General features: G+C 47.7%; 1 protein-coding gene across 3 annotated transcripts in view; it reads right to left on the bottom strand.

Moving 5' to 3' along the window:
- COG7 (component of oligomeric golgi complex 7) overlaps window positions 1-16,932 on the bottom strand; it is a 151,381-nt gene that overhangs the window by 10,805 nt on the left and 123,644 nt on the right. For all 3 annotated transcript variants that reach the window (XM_063934649.1, XM_063934650.1, XM_063934648.1), the window contains exons 10-12: window positions 7,011-7,165; window positions 3,751-3,867; window positions 1,318-1,383 (exon numbers count right to left, since the gene is read on the bottom strand). In XM_063934649.1, coding sequence (XP_063790719.1) covers window positions 1,318-1,383; window positions 3,751-3,867; window positions 7,011-7,165 — 338 coding nt within the window. The remainder of the gene's footprint in view (window positions 1-1,317; window positions 1,384-3,750; window positions 3,868-7,010; window positions 7,166-16,932) is intronic.

The following is a 16,932-nucleotide window of genomic DNA, read 5'->3' as shown; positions in this document are numbered from 1 at the left end:
GTGCAGGTGCATAGGGTAGGGTATGAATCACACTGAGGATGCTGGGGTAGGAGATGGATAGCAGGGAGGACAGGGGGTTGTAGTATTATAGCAGGGAGGATGCTGGGGGAAGAGATGGATAGCGGGGGGTGTGAAGAAGGATAGCAGGGAGGACAGGGGGTTATAGTATTATAGCAGGGAGGATGATGGGGGAGGAGAGGGATAGCAGGTAGAATGCTTGGAGGAGAAGTATTACAGGGAGGAGGGGGGTGCAGAAGGATAGCAGGGAGGACGGGGGCACAGTATTATAGCAGGGAGGATGCTGGGGGAAGAGATGGATAGCGGGGGGGGTGAAGAAGGATAGCAGGGAGGACAGGGGGTTATAGTATTATAGCAGGGAGGATGATGGGGGAGGAGATGGATAGCGGGGGGGGGGGTGAAGAAGGATAGCAGGGAGGACAGGGGGTTATAGTATTATAGCAGGGAGGATGATGGGGGAGGAGATGGATAGCGGGGGGGGGGGGGGTGAAGAAGGATAGCAGGGAGGACAGGGGGTTATAGTATTATAGCAGGGAGGATGATGGGGGAGGAGATGGATAGCGGGGGGGGGGGGGGGGTGAAGAAGGATAGCAGGGAGGACAGGGGGTTATAGTATTATAGCAGGGAGGATGATGGGGGAGGAGATGGATAGCGGGGGGGGGGGGGGGTGAAGAAGGATAGCAGGGAGGACAGGGGGTTATAGTATTATAGCAGGGAGGATGATAGGGGAGGAGATGGATAGCAGGTAGAATGCTTGGAGGAGAAGTATTACAGGGAGGAGGGGGGTGAAGATGGATAGCAGGGGGATAAGAGAGGGGAAATGTAGCAGGTATTATTGGGAAAAACCCCAAAATGCTACATTAATAATCTCTTATGAAAAAATAAAAATAGATTTTAAAATATAAAATATATATTTTTAACACTTTTTCCTGTACTCAATAACCCCGTAAAATCATGAAATTATTTTGGAACTGGAACAGGACAGCTAATTATTATACCAACACAGTGGATGTCTCAGTGAGAAGTAAATCAAAGAGGCCAAATGGAGATTGTGAGACTGCACATCAGGTATAATAATCACCACTTCTGCCTCCCTGGTGCTTTCATGTCTACCCTTGGAAGTGTCAGATGGTCTTATGCAAAGTTCAAACACCATCTCTGTCACTACCGGTGTAGGTGCTTTTCCTGCAGGGACTTCTGCACTTGTGCACGAGACAGTGGTTTATTCTGTTAAATACACAGTTTTCCAACACTTTGCTTAGATTAGACATCAACCCTAGTAATGAACACACTGCTTACCAGCTTGCCAGCTGTTGTTCAAAGTCTCCGCACTGCCGTAACAGCTCCCCGCAAGTGGCAATGATCCTAGAGACAATAGACAGGAATATGAGTATAGTGATGCGGGGAAAAGATCTCTGAATACTGCTGACAAAACTTAGGGTCTAATTCAGTCCTGATCGTTGTTGCGCTAATTAGCAAGGCGGACAATTATCGATTGACTGCGCATGTGTACGGATTGTAATGCGCAAGCGTGAAGCCACACTGTGAAAGAAATCAGCGTATTTTTTGACCGTTAGGCAAACGCAGATTGATTTGACAGAAAGCAGACGTTTGAGGGAGGTAAACGGCCATTTTCTGGGAGTGTCAGGAAAAACGCAGGCGTTCCAAAGCATTTTCAGGGAGGGTGTGTGACGTCAGCTCCGGCCCCGATCAGCCTGTTTCTTTTCGCACTGTAGGAGTAGGTCCTGGGCTACGCACAGACTGCACAGAACGGAAAAATTATTTGATGGTGAGTGATTTGCAAACGGATTTACAGCTGGCCGGCGTTTACAAAGCTTTTCACACAGCGTACGCAGACTTGCACGGGGAGAATTTTCACTCTGCTGGGCGGCGACTATCCGATCGCAAACCTCTGCAAATTTGCAGAGGAGTGATCAGGTCTAAATTAGGCTGTTAGTCATGACTAGTTACACAGCCACTGAGTAATGGCTATTACACTGAATGCTCCAATTCCCTTTTTAACAAATCGCATGGCTACATAGCTCATGTAACCCTATTTTATATACATGGTTCCAATGAGAATGAGAAAACCTGCATGTTCACTTGTTTGTGAGTAAAATAACCTGTGCGGGATCATTAGGAATCAATAGCAGGGTGAATTTCTGTATTAATACGAATATCTACTAGATACAGGTACACCACCGATTTTCCGGCAACCGATGATCCGGAACCTCTTTTAATCCAAACAATTTTGATTTGTCCGGATTAAAGGGGGTTAGGGACATCCTTTAATCCGGAACATTTTCAGCGCATGGGCGTAACACGCAATACGCGCAAGTGTCAGTGGGTACAGCTTCCACGGACACTGCAGGTGACACAGCAAGCATCAGTGGGGCTGTTATGGCGTCCAAGGTCACAGCAAGTACCGCACATGGGCGGAACACACAGCCTGAGCCTGAAACCTGTTTTGCCTATAAACAGTTTTGCATACACTATTGTGTTTATTCATTAATTAATATTATACTGTAGCATATATTTTACTATTTATTGCTTTAGAAATGTTCTGAAGGTGCAAAATTAGTTTCCACCGTTAATCCGGCAAAATCGATAATCCGGCAAGGCACTGGAACCGAGGATGCCGGAAAATCGGTGGTGTACCTGTAGTAATACTGGGAACCAGCGACATTTACACCAATCATCCTCATATACTTAAGCCCACAGCAGCAGACTAATACTGGAAACCACATCATATTAGTCAGGTGTATGGATATATTGTTCCGATTCCCCTGCTCTGAGGTACTAATTGCGTCACCTGTGCTCAAGCATGGATATACTTAAAAACTCCAGCAACTACCTCAGCCTCCACACAGAATCTATTTAAACCTCCGCCCAAAAAAGTAATAATGTGTCTAAAAGAGAGCAGGTTACCATAGACGGCACATTTTTATTTTTTTTAGAATAGCCATTTACAGCTTGTTATAATAGAGAAGATTAATATGTGGAAGTGCTGGGACACGATGCCCATGTTCCATTAAAGGAGAGGTCTAGGAGATACTTCAGCTGATCCTGACTGGTGTATACATGTTATACTTGCCTACCTGACCCTCTCCATGAGGTAAAAAATGCTCTGTTCCTGGACTTTGCTGGTAATGTATGATTGCCATCGCCTGTGGTGAAACACCTTTCTTATCAATTAACTAGCTCACCACAGGTGATGGCAATCATACATTACCAGGAAAGTCCAGGAACAGAGCATTTTCTCCCTCATGGAGAGGGTCAGGTAGGCAAGTATGATACATGTATAAGGCCTGTCATACATCATACTATAGTTAAGTGGAGTGGTATTTCCAAGAGTGCCCTGATTACAGAAATGATTTAATTCCTTCCTAATATATAAAGTGTCAGCATCTAGACCAGTAGGAGGGGTCAATTTAGGGCATACCTCCCACTATGACCCTCTCCAGGAGGGACAGAATGCTCTGCTTCTGGACTTCCCTCTTAAGTTATAATTGCCATCACCTGGGCTGAAATACCTTTCTTATCTATTAGCCTGTTCATCACAGGTGTCGGCAATCATGAATTAAGAGAAAATCCAGAAGCAGAGCATTTTGTCCCTCCTGGAGAGGGTCATGTTGGGAGGTATGCTTTAGGGGGGAAATCACTTGCCAAGTCCCATGCAATTGCAGCATAGATGGAGATATTACAAGTGCCCAGGGCCTATGGGACATTTACCTGACTGAGTTCTGGAACGCCGTCCAATCTTCCAGGAATAGGGAATCAGTAGGGACACTGTCCAACTTGTACTTCTTCCTTATTGACTGTAGCGTGTTTGTGAAATCTGACACATATCTGTGAAATAAAAGTACAACAAGCAGGAGGTGTTGGAGCAGAGCACAGCGTGACAGATCTTTCACACCTGTATGGCAAGCGGCACTGAGGCTGCCAACCAGCGAGCGTTAAGCAAGCAATGATGGGCTTTGCCTTTGTTTGACAACAACCACCATGCCAGTAAATGCTAATGATACCCACAAACATTCCCCCGATAAATCAGCTGTAGATGAATGTTCCTGGCTCCAGGCCCATACTGTAAATGGGCCAATTCCTACAATGGCTGGGACATGGTGCTGATACAACAACAATGACAATTAAATGTCTGGACAAACGTCACATATGTTCTTATAGAATACACAGATCACTGTACTCGGTTTCTGGAGGCGAAGGAGCAGCCAGAAGGAATACTGGTCCCTATGGAAGACTCCCCTGTTCACTCACATTCTGTACTGTGCTAATGGTAAATGCAATGAAAAGAGGACTCTGCTCTGTGTTTAACGCACTGACTGGCACAGTGAAAGGCGAATGAGTTTGGACAGAAGCGATATTTCCTAACTTTAGTCTATTAGGTGTGTGGATAGTGTGGTGGTCTGACAGCAATTGGAACAAAGGCCCTGATTCACACGCAGCGCCGTATGAGGCCGTATTCGGAATGCGATATCCTAATGCAAATTTACATGCGTCTTAATGGCTACACTTTCCATGCTGCCACACTTCTCCTGTCCGCAAGTGCTACCGTCATCAGTTTTGCCACTTACACCTTTCCCAAGCTAAATATAAGATGAGTCTGACATATTCATGCTCTTGGCATACGCACAACTCATAACAGGATGCTCCAATTATATGGTTCCCTTCTAAAATGCCCATCTCACATATGAAGAGAAACGGACGAGAATCGCCCAACATGGAGTCACATGGAGATACAGAAAGATGCGCATGCGCAATATGCTAATATTCACTAGGTGCCGCTGCATGTAACTAAGGCTGGGTACACTCTAGAACGACCGGCAATCTTACCGATGGCCTGGGTGATTTCCCTTTGTCCCGTACCAACAGAGTTTGCTGGTACACACTACACGATGTAATGAATGATGGACGCCTTCTTTACACTGCATTGTGTCGCACACAATATCTTCTGATTGGATGTGCAGCACGGCCAACCAGATGATGTTGTATGTGACCCCCAGGAGTGTGCAATAGTGAGTACACACTAGATGACTTGTCATTCCAATATGGCAAATTGTCCAGATATAGTTCTAGTGTGTACCCAGACTAAGGGGTCTACGGACTAAGCCTTGGAGAGAGATAAAGTACCAACCAACCAGCTCCTGTCATTCTTCAAACACCGCCTGTAACATGGCAGTTGGGAGCGGATTGGCTGGTACTTTATCTTTCTCCAAGGCTTAATAAACAGACCCCTAAGAATCAGACCCATTATGGTTAAATGCACTTCCAACGCCCACATGTAAACAGACGCAAAAATCTAAATATTCAAAATATCGACATCTGACAATCACACATCTCATGTTGCAGCATAATCAGTGACTTCTGGTCTGACCCAGTGACCTGCCAATCATGCATCACTCTGCTGCCTGGCTCCTATGTACTACTGGTCCTCCGATCTCATAACCATGCATACAGCCGCAGTGTGGCCTACAGCACCCGACACAGACCTTAGGAGCAGATTAAACCAACCGTGGTGCATGAGGCACACAGCTCTGCATACTTTTTCCTGCATCCTTACTTAGAAGACATATAGGTCTCTATAATTACTGTATGAGAGAAGTTTTTGCAATAAATAGCCAGAACTACTCCTGCCAGTCACTGAAATACAGATGTCCTCATACATCTTGCCTCAATACGCCACACAGCGGAAGATGCCTGGTGTGAGCTTGCTGACAGGCCCTGTGCAACTCTATTACAGTTAGGAGTTTTTTTTTGTTTTTGTTTTTTTTACGTAAATATGTCTTATAGGCACCACAATGGGAATAAGACGCACAAGCAGACTCTGCTGATAAAAATGATATGCATTATGCCTATAACCACGGCTGTATCTGCATGCGAAATGCTACATTACAGTGTTTTGTAGGAAACAGCCACTGACACTGTAACATATTGTATAGTGCATAGTGCATTTCGTATGCAGATACAGACGCAGTCACACACAGAATAAAGGCATGCCACATATCATTTTAATCAGCATATGCTGCTTCTTAGCCCTATCGTTTTGTGAATAAGATGCTTTTTAATGTAAAAAGTCGCAGGTAAAGACGCTCGGTGCTATCAAGTCACGCCACAGCATGGTGTCACTGGAATAGCTGCTTAACTTAATTTTAGGTTTAGGCAGGAGAAGGGGGGTTAGGGTTAGAGTGCAGGGCTGGGAAGGTTAGGGACCGGCAAGGAAGACTTAGAGTTAGGCACACAGAAGGGGAGGTTAGGGTTAGGCATCAAACGCGGAGGGTTAGGTTTAGGCAGCAGGGAAGAGAAGGTTAGGGTCAGGCCCCACCCGGGAGGGTTAGGCACCCACAAGGGAGAGTTAGGGTAGGGGGCAGGGGAGGGTTAGGGTACTTTAGAGGGGCCTGTCGGGATTCTTCTGTCGGGATTCTGACTGTTGGCATCCCGTCCATCGGGAAATCGTAATTAACCCCTGTAATCTGCCACTGGTAAAGTCACAACTGCAGATGTGTTCTTATACACTATTGCTGCAGTCTCGCCAAATATCCCTTTTCGGTGCGCCAGGTCCTGTGCTACTTGGCTTGGACCAAGTGTCTTTCTTGTAATAATGTGCATCTTAATCGCAATGTTCTCGAGACTGCACTGAATAATTTGATATGCAACATTTGTATATCTGTGTGCGGCAGAGTCTGAAGCTGTATACAAAGTGCTACAATGCAGCTACATTTCCCAGGCCAAGTTCCATTGTGCTTCGTATACAGAGTCAGACTCAGTCGCACACAGATATACAAGCATCACATATCACATCAATCAGTGCGGACTTGTGAAGCGGTTTGGTCACACAGCATTGCAATTAAAACACACATTCTTGTAAAAAGACGCAGCTCACTCGCGCCACACATCACGCGCCTCATGGTGTATTCGAGGCTAGGTGTATGAGGACACATCTGTAACATTCCTTAATAGCCTGGATTAACCTTACTTACTTTTTAAACAGAGCTTGTAGAGCCTGTAGCAGACCGCACACCCCCAGCCCATCCGTTAACTTCATACATCGCTCCACTGCACCAGAAGCCAGGCTGAAGAGCCGAGACACGGACTGTGAGAGCTCCTGGACACAATCTAGAACCTCACCGTGTTCCTGAAAGGCAGTGACAGAATAAGGGATCAATTTCCTACAGAGCTTCATGTGAGAACAAACATATTCCTACAATTTGTGCTGCTCTATGGCTAAAGTCTCATGTCTGCTGCTAGGTTAAGTGATTCAATAGGAGTACTGTAAGGTGATGTACAACCGTACACAATACTGGTCTAAAATAGGATTTTAATACCTACCGGTAAATCCTTTTCTCCTAGTCTGTAGAGGATGCTGGGGACTCCAAAAGGACCATGGGGTATAGACGGGCTCCGCAGGAAACATGGGCACACTAAAAGACTTTTACTGGGTGTGAACTGGCTCCTCCCTCTATGCCCCTCCTCCAGACCTCAGTTATAGGAACTGTGCCCAGGGGAGACGGACATTTCGAGGAAAAGGATTTGTGTTAAACTAAGGGTGAGATATATACCAGCTCACACCACAAACACACCGTACAACTGGATTAGCAGGAATACCAGATAACAGTATGAACTAAAAACAGCAACAAGCTGAACATAACCGATACACAACCTTCGCGTAACCGAAACCAACAACCAACAATACAACTGCAAGTAGCAGTACGCACTGGGATGGGCGCCCAGCATCCTCTACGGACTAGGAGAAAAGGATTTACCGGTAGGTATTAAAATCCTATTTTCTCTTACGTCCTAGAGGATGCTGGGGACTCCAAAAGGACCATAGGGTCTATACCAAAGCTCCAGACCGGGCGGGAGAGTGCGGACGACTCTGCAACACCGATTGAGCAAACATGAGGTCCTCCTCAGCCAGGGTATCAAACTTATAGAACTTGGCAAAAGTGTTTGAACCCGACCACGTAGCTGTTCGGCAAAGTTGAAGTGTCGAGACCCCTCGGGCAGCCGCCCAAGACGAGCCCACCTTCCTGGTAGAATGGGCCTTTACTGACTTCGGCAATGGCAACCCAGCCGAAGAGTGAGCATGCTGAATCGTATTACAAATCCAGCGTGCAATAGTCTGCTTGGAAGCAGGATTACCAATCTTGTTGGAAGCATACAGGACAAACAGTGTTTCCGTTTTCCTAACAAGAGCCATTCTGGCGACATAAATCTTTAAAGCTCTTACGACATCAAGAGACTTTGGAACCACAACAGCTTCCGTAGCCACAGGTACCACAATAGGTTGATTTATGTGAAACGAAGAAACCACCTTCGGCAGAAATTGTTGACGAGTCCTCAATTCCGCTCTATCCACATGAAAAATCTTGTGAGACAAAGCCGCCAATTCTGACACCCGTCTGGCAGACGCCAAGGAGAAAGTGAGAAACTTTAACTCAACCTTTCGCAAAGGTTCAAACCCAGTGAGACATAAGAAATGTTAACACCACTTCAAGAGCCCACAGGGCCACGGGCGGCACAAACGGGGGATGGATATGCAGCACTCCCTTCACGAAAGTCTGAACCTCAGGAAGGGCGGCCAATTCTTTTTGAAAGAAAATAGATAAAGCCGAAATCTGCACTTTGATGGAAACCAATTTCAGGCCTGCATCCACGCCTGCCTGCAAAAAATTGGAGGAAACGAGCCAAGTGAAACTCCTCCGCAGGGGCTGCTTTGGTTTCACACCACGACACATATTTCCTCCAAATACGGTGATAATGTTTTGCCGTGACCTCCTTTCTAGCCTTAAGGAGAGTGGGGATGACTTCCCCGGGAATAACTTTTCGAGTTAGGATTTGGCGTTCAACCTCCACGCCGTCAAACGCAGCCGCCGGCTGCGGTAAGTCCGGAAACACGCATGGCCAGGGCAGTAACAGGTCCTCTCTTAGAAGAAGCGGCCAAGGATCTTCTACGAGTAATTCCTGAAGATCCGGATACCAGGCCCTCCGTGGCCAATCTGGAATGACGAGAATTGCCTGAACCCTTGTTCGCTTTATAATCCACAACACTCTTGGAATGAGAGGAAGTGGAGGGAACACATATACCGACTGAAACACCCACGGAGTTACCAGGGCGTCCACTGCACTGGCTTGTGGGTCCCTCGACCTGGAACAATACCTCGGAAGCTTTTTGTTGAGGCGAGACGCCATCATGTCTATCAGAGGAATTCCCCAACGCCTTGTCACTTCTGCAAATACCTCTCGATGAAGGGCCCACTCTCCTGGATGGAGATCGTGTCTGCTGAGGAAGTCTGCTTCCCAGTTGTCCACTCCCGGAAGGAAGACTGCCGACAGAGCGCTCACGTGCTGTTCCGCCCAGCGGAGAACTCTTGTGGCCTCCGCCATTGCCGCCCTGCTCTTTGCTCCGCCCTTGCGGTTTACGTACGCCACCGCTGTTATGTTGTCCGACTGGATCAGGACGGGGAGACCTTGAAGAAGGTTCTTCGCTTGCAGGAGGCCGTTGTAAATGGCTCTTAACTCCAGAACATTTATGTGGAGACAAGATTCCTGGCTTGACCATTTCCCCTGGAAACTTCTTCCTTGTGTGACTGCACCCCAGCCTCAGAGACTTGCATCTGTGGTTAGTAGGACCCAATCCTGGATTCCGAATCGGCGTCCCTCTAGAAGGTGAGAACCTTGCAGCCACCACAGTAGAGAAATTCTGGTCCTGGAAGATAAGACTTATTTTCCGGTGCATGTGCAGGTGAGACCCGGACCATTTGTTCAGCAGATCCCACTGAAACACCCGGGCATGAAACCTGCCAAACGGAATGGCTTCGTAAGCCGCAACCATCTTCCCTAGCACTCGAGTGCATTGATGAATCGATACTCTTACCGGTCTCAGAATTTCCTTGACCATGGTCTGGATTTCCAGAGCTTTTTCCACTGGAAGAAACACCCTCCGTAGTTCCGTGTCTAGAATCATGCCCAAGAAGGGCAGCCGAGTTGTCGGAATCAAGTGAGACTTTGGCAAATTTAGAATCCAACCATGATGTTGCAGAACAGTCAGGGAGAGTTCCACATTTCGTAGCAACTGCTCTTTTGATCTCGCCTTTATCAGGAGATCGTCCAAGTACGGGATAATTGTAACCCCCTGCTTGCGTTGGAGTACCATCATTTCCGCCATCACCTTGGTGAAGACCCTCGGGGCCGTGGAAAGCCCAAACAGTAACGTCTGAAATTGGTAATCACAATCCTGTACCGCAAATCTTAGGAAGGCCTGATGAGGAGGATATATCGGGACGTGTAAGTAGGCATCCTTTATGTCGACTGACGCCATAAAATCCCCCCCTTCTAGGCTGGAGATCACAGCTCGAAGAGATTCTATCTTGAACTTGAAAGTGTTCAAGCATGGATTGAGGGATTTTAGGTTCAGAATCGGTCTGACCGAGCCGTCCGGCTTCGGCACGACAAAGAGGCTCGAATAGGGACGGGGGAACCGGGACAATGACCCTCTGTTGACACAGCTTTTGTATCGCAGCATTTACCACTTATCTTTCTGGAAGAGAAACTGGCCAGGCCGATTTGAAAAAGCGGCGGGGGGGGGGGGGATCTCCTGAAACTCCAGCTTGTACCCTTGGGACACTATGTCTAAGACCCAAGGATCCAGTGCCTATTGAAACCAGACCTGACTGAAGTTTCGGAGACAGCCCCCCCACTGGCACCGACTCCCGCAGGGGAGCCCCAGCGTCATGCGGTGGACTTGGTAGAGGCGGGGGAGGACTTTTGGTCCTGGGCGCCAGACACAGCAGGCGACCTTTTTCCCCTTCCTCTACCCTTTGAAGCAAGGAAGGACGAGCCCTTTCCTTTTTTGTATTTATTAGGCCGAAAGGACTGCATCTGATAATGGGGCGCCTTTTTCTGTTGTGTGGGAACATAAGGAAGTAAAGATGACTTAACCGCAGTAGCGGTAGACACCAGGTCAGCAAGGCCATCACCAAACAAGACACTACCTTTAAAAGGGAGAGCTTCCATAGCTTTCTTGGAGTTGGCATCAGCATTCCATTGATGAATCCACAGCGCCCTCCTGGCCGAGACCGCCATGGCATTGGCCCTTGATATCAAGAGGCCAATATCCCTCGCCGCATCCTGTAGGTAATCTGCAGCGTCCTTGATATAACCAAGAGTCAAAAGAATGTTATCCTTATCAAGGGTATCCATATCAGAAGCTAAATTATCAGCCCACTTAGCAATAGCACTACTCACCCACGCCGACGCCACAGCAGGCCTGAGTAGTGCACCAGTAGTAACGAAAATGGCCTTCAATGTCGTCTCCTGCTTGCGATCTGCCGGATCCTTGAGGGCAGCCGTGTCACGAGACGGAAGCGCCACCTTTTTGGACAGTCGGGACAGAGCCTTGTCCACATTGGGAGACAACTCCCATTTCTCCCTGTCGTCAGAGGGGAAAGGACATGCTATAAAAATTCTCTTGGGAATCTGCCACCTTTTGTCAGGCGACTCCCAAGCCTTCTCACAAAGAGCGTTCAGTTCATGAGAGGGGGGAAACTTCACCTCAGTTTTTTTCCCTTTAAACAAACAAACCCTCGTATCTGGAACAGGGGGTTCCTCAGAAATATGTAAAACATCTTTAATATCCACAATCACGTACTGAACACTCTTTACCACTTTCGGATGTAAACTGCCCTCATTGAAGTCGACATTGGAATCAGAGTCTGTGTCGGTATCTGTATCTGCCATCTGGGTAAATTAACGTTTTTGTGACCCTGAGGGGGTCTGCACCTGAGACAAAGCATCCTCCATGGATTTTCTCCATGTCTGTGTCTGAGAATCCGATTTATCTAGCCTCTTAGACAACAATGCCACGTTCGCATTCAATGTACTCAGCATATTTACCCAATCAGCAGTCGATTGTGCCGACAGAGTCATTCCCAAATCTTTCTCCGCGCCCCCAGTCACCTCCTCCGGGGAGGAACACTCAGCCTCAGACATGTCGACACGTAGTACCGACACACCCACACTCACACCGGCCAAAAGGGGACAGACCCACAGGGAAGCCTGCAGAGAGAACACAGAGGGAGTATGCCAGCTCACACCCCAGCGCCCATATACTACCAAAGAAATAATAAGAATTTACTTACCGATAATTCTATTTCTCATAGTCCGTAGTGGATGCTGGGGACTCCGAAAGGACCATGGGGAATAGCGGCTCCGCAGGAGACTGGGCACAAAAGTAAAAAGCTTTAGGACTACCTGGTGTGCACTGGCTCCTCCCCCTATGACCCTCCTCCAAGCCGCAGTTAGGATACTGTGCCCGGACGAGCGTACACAATAAGGAAGGATTTTGAATCCCGGGTAAGACTCATACCAGCCACACCAATCACACCGTACAACCTGTGATCTAAACCCAGTTAACAGTATGATAACAATGGAGCCTCTGAATAGATGGCTCACAACAACAATAACCCGATTTTTGTAACAATAACTATGTACAAGTAATGCAGACAATCCGCACTTGGGATGGGCGCCCAGCATCCACTACGGACTATGAGAAATAGAATTATCGGTAAGTAAATTCTTATTTTCTCTAACGTCCTAGTGGATGCTGGGGACTCCGAAAGGACCATGGGGATTATACCAAAGCTCCCAAACGGGCGGGAGAGTGCGGATGACTCTGCAGCACCGAATGAGAGAACTCCAGGTCCTCCTCAGCCAGGGTATCAAATTTGTAGAATTTAGCAAACGTGTTTGCCCCTGACCAAGTAGCAAAGTTGTAAAGCCGAGACCCCTCGGGCCCACTTTCCGTGTGGAATGGGCTTTTACAGATTTTGGCTGTGGCAGGCCTGCCACAGAATGTGCAAGCTGAATTGTACTACAAATCCAACGAGCAATCGTCTGCTTAGAAGCAGGAGCACCCAGCTTGTTGGGTGCATACAGGAAAAACAGCGAATCAGATTTTCTGACTCCAGCCGTCCTGGAAACATATATTTTCAGGGCCCTGACTACGTCCAGCAACTTGGAATCCTCCAAGTCCCTAGTAGCCGCAGGCACCACAATAGGCTGGTTTAAGTGAAATGCTGAAACCACCTTAGGGAGAAATTGAGGACGAGTCCTCAATTCTGCCCTGTCCGTATGAAAAATTAGGTAAGGGCTTTTATAGGATAAAGCCGCCAATTCTGAGACACGCCTGGCTGAAGCCAGGGCTAACAGCATTACCACTTTCCATGTGAGATATTTTAAGTCCACAGTGGTGAGTGGTTCAAACCAATGTGATTTTAGGAATCCCAAAACTACATTGAGATCCCAAGGTGCCACTGGAGGCACAAAAGGAGGCTGTACATGCAGTACTCCCTTGACAAACGTCTGAACTTCAGGAACAGAAGCTAGTTCTTTTTGGAAGAATATTGACAGGGCCGAAATTTGAACCTTAATGGACCCTAATTTGAGGCCCATAGACAGTCCTGTTTGCTGGAAATGTAGGAATCGACCCAGTTGAAATTCCTCTGTAGGGGCCTTCCTGGCCTCGCACCACGCAACATATTTACGCCAAATACGGCGATAATGTTGTACGGTTACATCCTTCCTGGCTTTGATCAGGGTAGGGATGACTTCATCCGGAATGCCTTTTTCCTTCAGGATCCGGCGTTCAACCGCCATGCCGTCAAACGCAGCCGCGGTAAGTCTTGGAACAGACATGGTCCCTGCTGGAGCAGGTCCTTTCTTAGAGGTAGAGGCCACGGGTCTTCCGTGAGCATCTCTTGAATTTCCGGTTACCAAGTCCTTCTTGGCCAATCCGGAGCCACTAGTATAGTCTTTACTCCTCTCCTTCTTATGATTCTCAGTACTTTTGGTATGAGAGGAAGAGGAGGGAACACATACACTGACTGGTACACCCACGGTGTTACCAGAGCGTCCACAGCTATTGCCTGAGGGTCCCTTGACCTGGCGCAATATCTGTCCAGTTTTTTGTTGAGGCGGGACGCCATCATGTCCACCTTTGGTTTTTCCCAACGGTTCACAATCATGTGGAAGACTTCTGGGTGAAGTCCCCACTCCCCCGGGTGAAGATCGTGTCTGCTGAGGAAGTCTGCTTCCCAGTTGTCCACTCCCGGAATGAACACTGCTGACAGTGCTATCACATGATTTTCCGCCCAGCGAAGAATCCTTGCCACTTCCATCATTGCCCTCTTGCTTCTTGTGCCGCCCTGTCTGTTTACGTGGGCGACTGCCGTGATGTTGTCCGACTGGATCAACACCGGCTGACCCTGAAGCAGAGGTCTTGCCTGACTTAGGGCATTGTAAATGGCCCTTAGTTCCAGGATATTTATGTGAAGTGACGTTTCCATGCTTGACCACAAGCCCTGGAAATTTCTTCCCTGTGTGACTGCTCCCCAGCCTCTCAGGCTGGCATCCGTGGTCACCAGGACCCAATCCTGAATGCCGAATCTGCGGCCCTCTAGGAGATGAGCACTCTGTAACCACCACAGGAGAGACACCCTTGTCCTTGGAGACAGGGTTATCCGCTGATGCATTTGAAGATGCGATCCGGACCATTTGTCCAGCAGATCCCACTGAAAAGTTCTTGCGTGGAATCTGCCGAATGGAATCGCTTCGTAAGAAGCCACCATCTTTCCCAGGACCCTTGTGCATTGATGTACTGACACTTGGCCTGGTCTTAGGAGGTTCCTGGCTAGGTCGGATAACTCCCTGGCTTTCTCTTCCGGGAGAAACACCTTTTTCTGTACTGTGTCCAGAATCATCCCTAGGAACAGCAGACGTGTCGTCGGAATCAGCTGCGATTTTGGAATATTTAGTCCGTGCTGTCGTAGTACTACTTGAGATAGTGCTACTCCGACCTCTAACTGTTCTCTGGACCTTGCCCTTATCAGGAGATCGTCCAAGTAAGGGATAATTAAGACGCCTTTTCTTCGAAGAAGAATCATCATTTCGGCCATTACCTTGGTAAAGACCCGGGGTGCCGTGGACAATCCAAACGGCAGCGTCTGAAACTGATAGTGACAGTTCTGTACCACATACCTGAGGTACCCTTGGTGAGAAGGGCAAATTGGGACATGGACGTAAGCATCTTTGATGTTCAGCGACACCATATAGTCCCCTTCTTCCAGGTTCGCTATCACTGCTCTGAGTGACTCCATCTTGAACTTGAACCTTTTTATGTAAGTGTTCAAGGATTTCAGATTTAAAATGGGTCTCACCGAGCCGTCCGGCTTCGGTACCACAAACAGCGTGGAATAATACCCCTTTCCCTGTTGTAGGATTATCACCTGCTGGGAATACAGCTTGTGAATGGCTTCCAATACCGCCTCCCTGTCGGGGGGAGACGTTGGTAAAGCAGACTTCAGGAACCGGCGAGGGGGAGACGTCTCGAATTCCAATTTGTACCCCTGAGATACTACCTGCAGGATCCAGGGGTCCACTTGCGAGTGAGCCCACTGCGCGCTGAAATTCTTGAGACGGGCCCCCACCGTGCCTGAGTCCGCTTGTAAGGCCCCAGCGTCATGCTGAGGACTTGGCAGAAGCGGTGGAGGGCTTCTGTTCGTGGGAAGAGGCTGTCTGCTGCAGTCTTTTTCCCCTTCCTCTGCCCCGGGGCAGATATGAGTGGTCTTTTGCCCGCTTGCCCTTATGGGGACGAAAGGACTGAGCCTGAAAAGACGGTATCTTTTTCTGCTGCGAGGTGACTTGGGGTAAAAAGGTGGATTTCCCAGCCGTTGCCGTGGCCACCAGGTCCGATAGACCGACCCCAAATAACTCCTCCCCTTTATACGGCAATACTTCCATATGCCGTTTGGAATCCGCATCCCCTGACCACTGTCGTGTCCATAATCCTCTTCTGGGAGAAATGGACATCGCACTTACTCTTGATGCCAGAGTGCAAATATCCCTCTGTGCATCTCGCATATATAGAAATGCATCCTTTAAATGCTCTATAGTCAATAATATATTGTCCCTGTCCAGGGTATCAATATTTTCAGTCAGGGAATCCGACCAAGCCACCCCAGCACTGCACATCCAGGCTGAGGCGATTGCTGGTCGCAGTATAATACCAGTATGTGTGTATATACTTTTAAGGATATTTTCCAGCTTCCTATCAGCTGGTTCCTTGAGGGCGGCCGTATCAGGAGACGGTAACGCCACTTGTTTTGATAAGCGTGTGAGCGCCTTATCTACCCTAGGGGGTGTTTCCCAACGCGCCCTAACCTCTGGCGGGAAAGGGTATAATGCCAATAACTTTTTAGAAATTAGCAGTTTTTTATCGGGGGAAACCCACGCTTCATCACACACCTCATTTAATTCATCTGATTCGGGAAAAACTACGGGTAGTTTTTTCACACCCCACATAATACCCTTTTTTGTGGTACTTGTAGTATCAGAAATGTTCAAAACCTCCTTCATTGCCGTGATCATGTAACGTGTGGCCCTACTGGAAAATACGTTTGTTTCCTCACCGTCGACACTGGAGTCAGTGTCCGTGTCTGTGTTTGTATCGACCTGAGGAACTTATGGGCAAGAAAAGGCGAGCATTTAAAAAATACAAATCTGACGGGGATGCAGTCATTTCAGCAATATAAGGAATGTAACAAAAATTGCAAAAAGGAAATAAGAGCGGCTAAAGTAGAAACTGAAAAACTAGTAGCAAAGGAAAGCAAAGCGAATCCCAAAAAATTCTTTAAATACATTAATAGCAAGAGATTAAAAAAGGAGAGTATAGGCCCTTTGAAAGACAAGTTGGGAGTCTTAAGCAAAAATGATAATGACATAGCGGACACACTAAATGAGTTTTTTTCAACAGTATTCACTAGAGAGGACCCAATTCAGGGACTGACACACAATCTCAATAATGACAATATCACACTGATAGGTACTTATTTAAGCGAGGAAGTA

The sequence above is a fragment of the Pseudophryne corroboree genome, chromosome 7 (assembly GCF_028390025.1).
Source record: "Pseudophryne corroboree isolate aPseCor3 chromosome 7, aPseCor3.hap2, whole genome shotgun sequence".
NCBI classification, from domain to species: domain Eukaryota; kingdom Metazoa; phylum Chordata; class Amphibia; order Anura; family Myobatrachidae; genus Pseudophryne; species Pseudophryne corroboree.
This window is presented reverse-complemented; position numbering and strand designations above follow the sequence as displayed.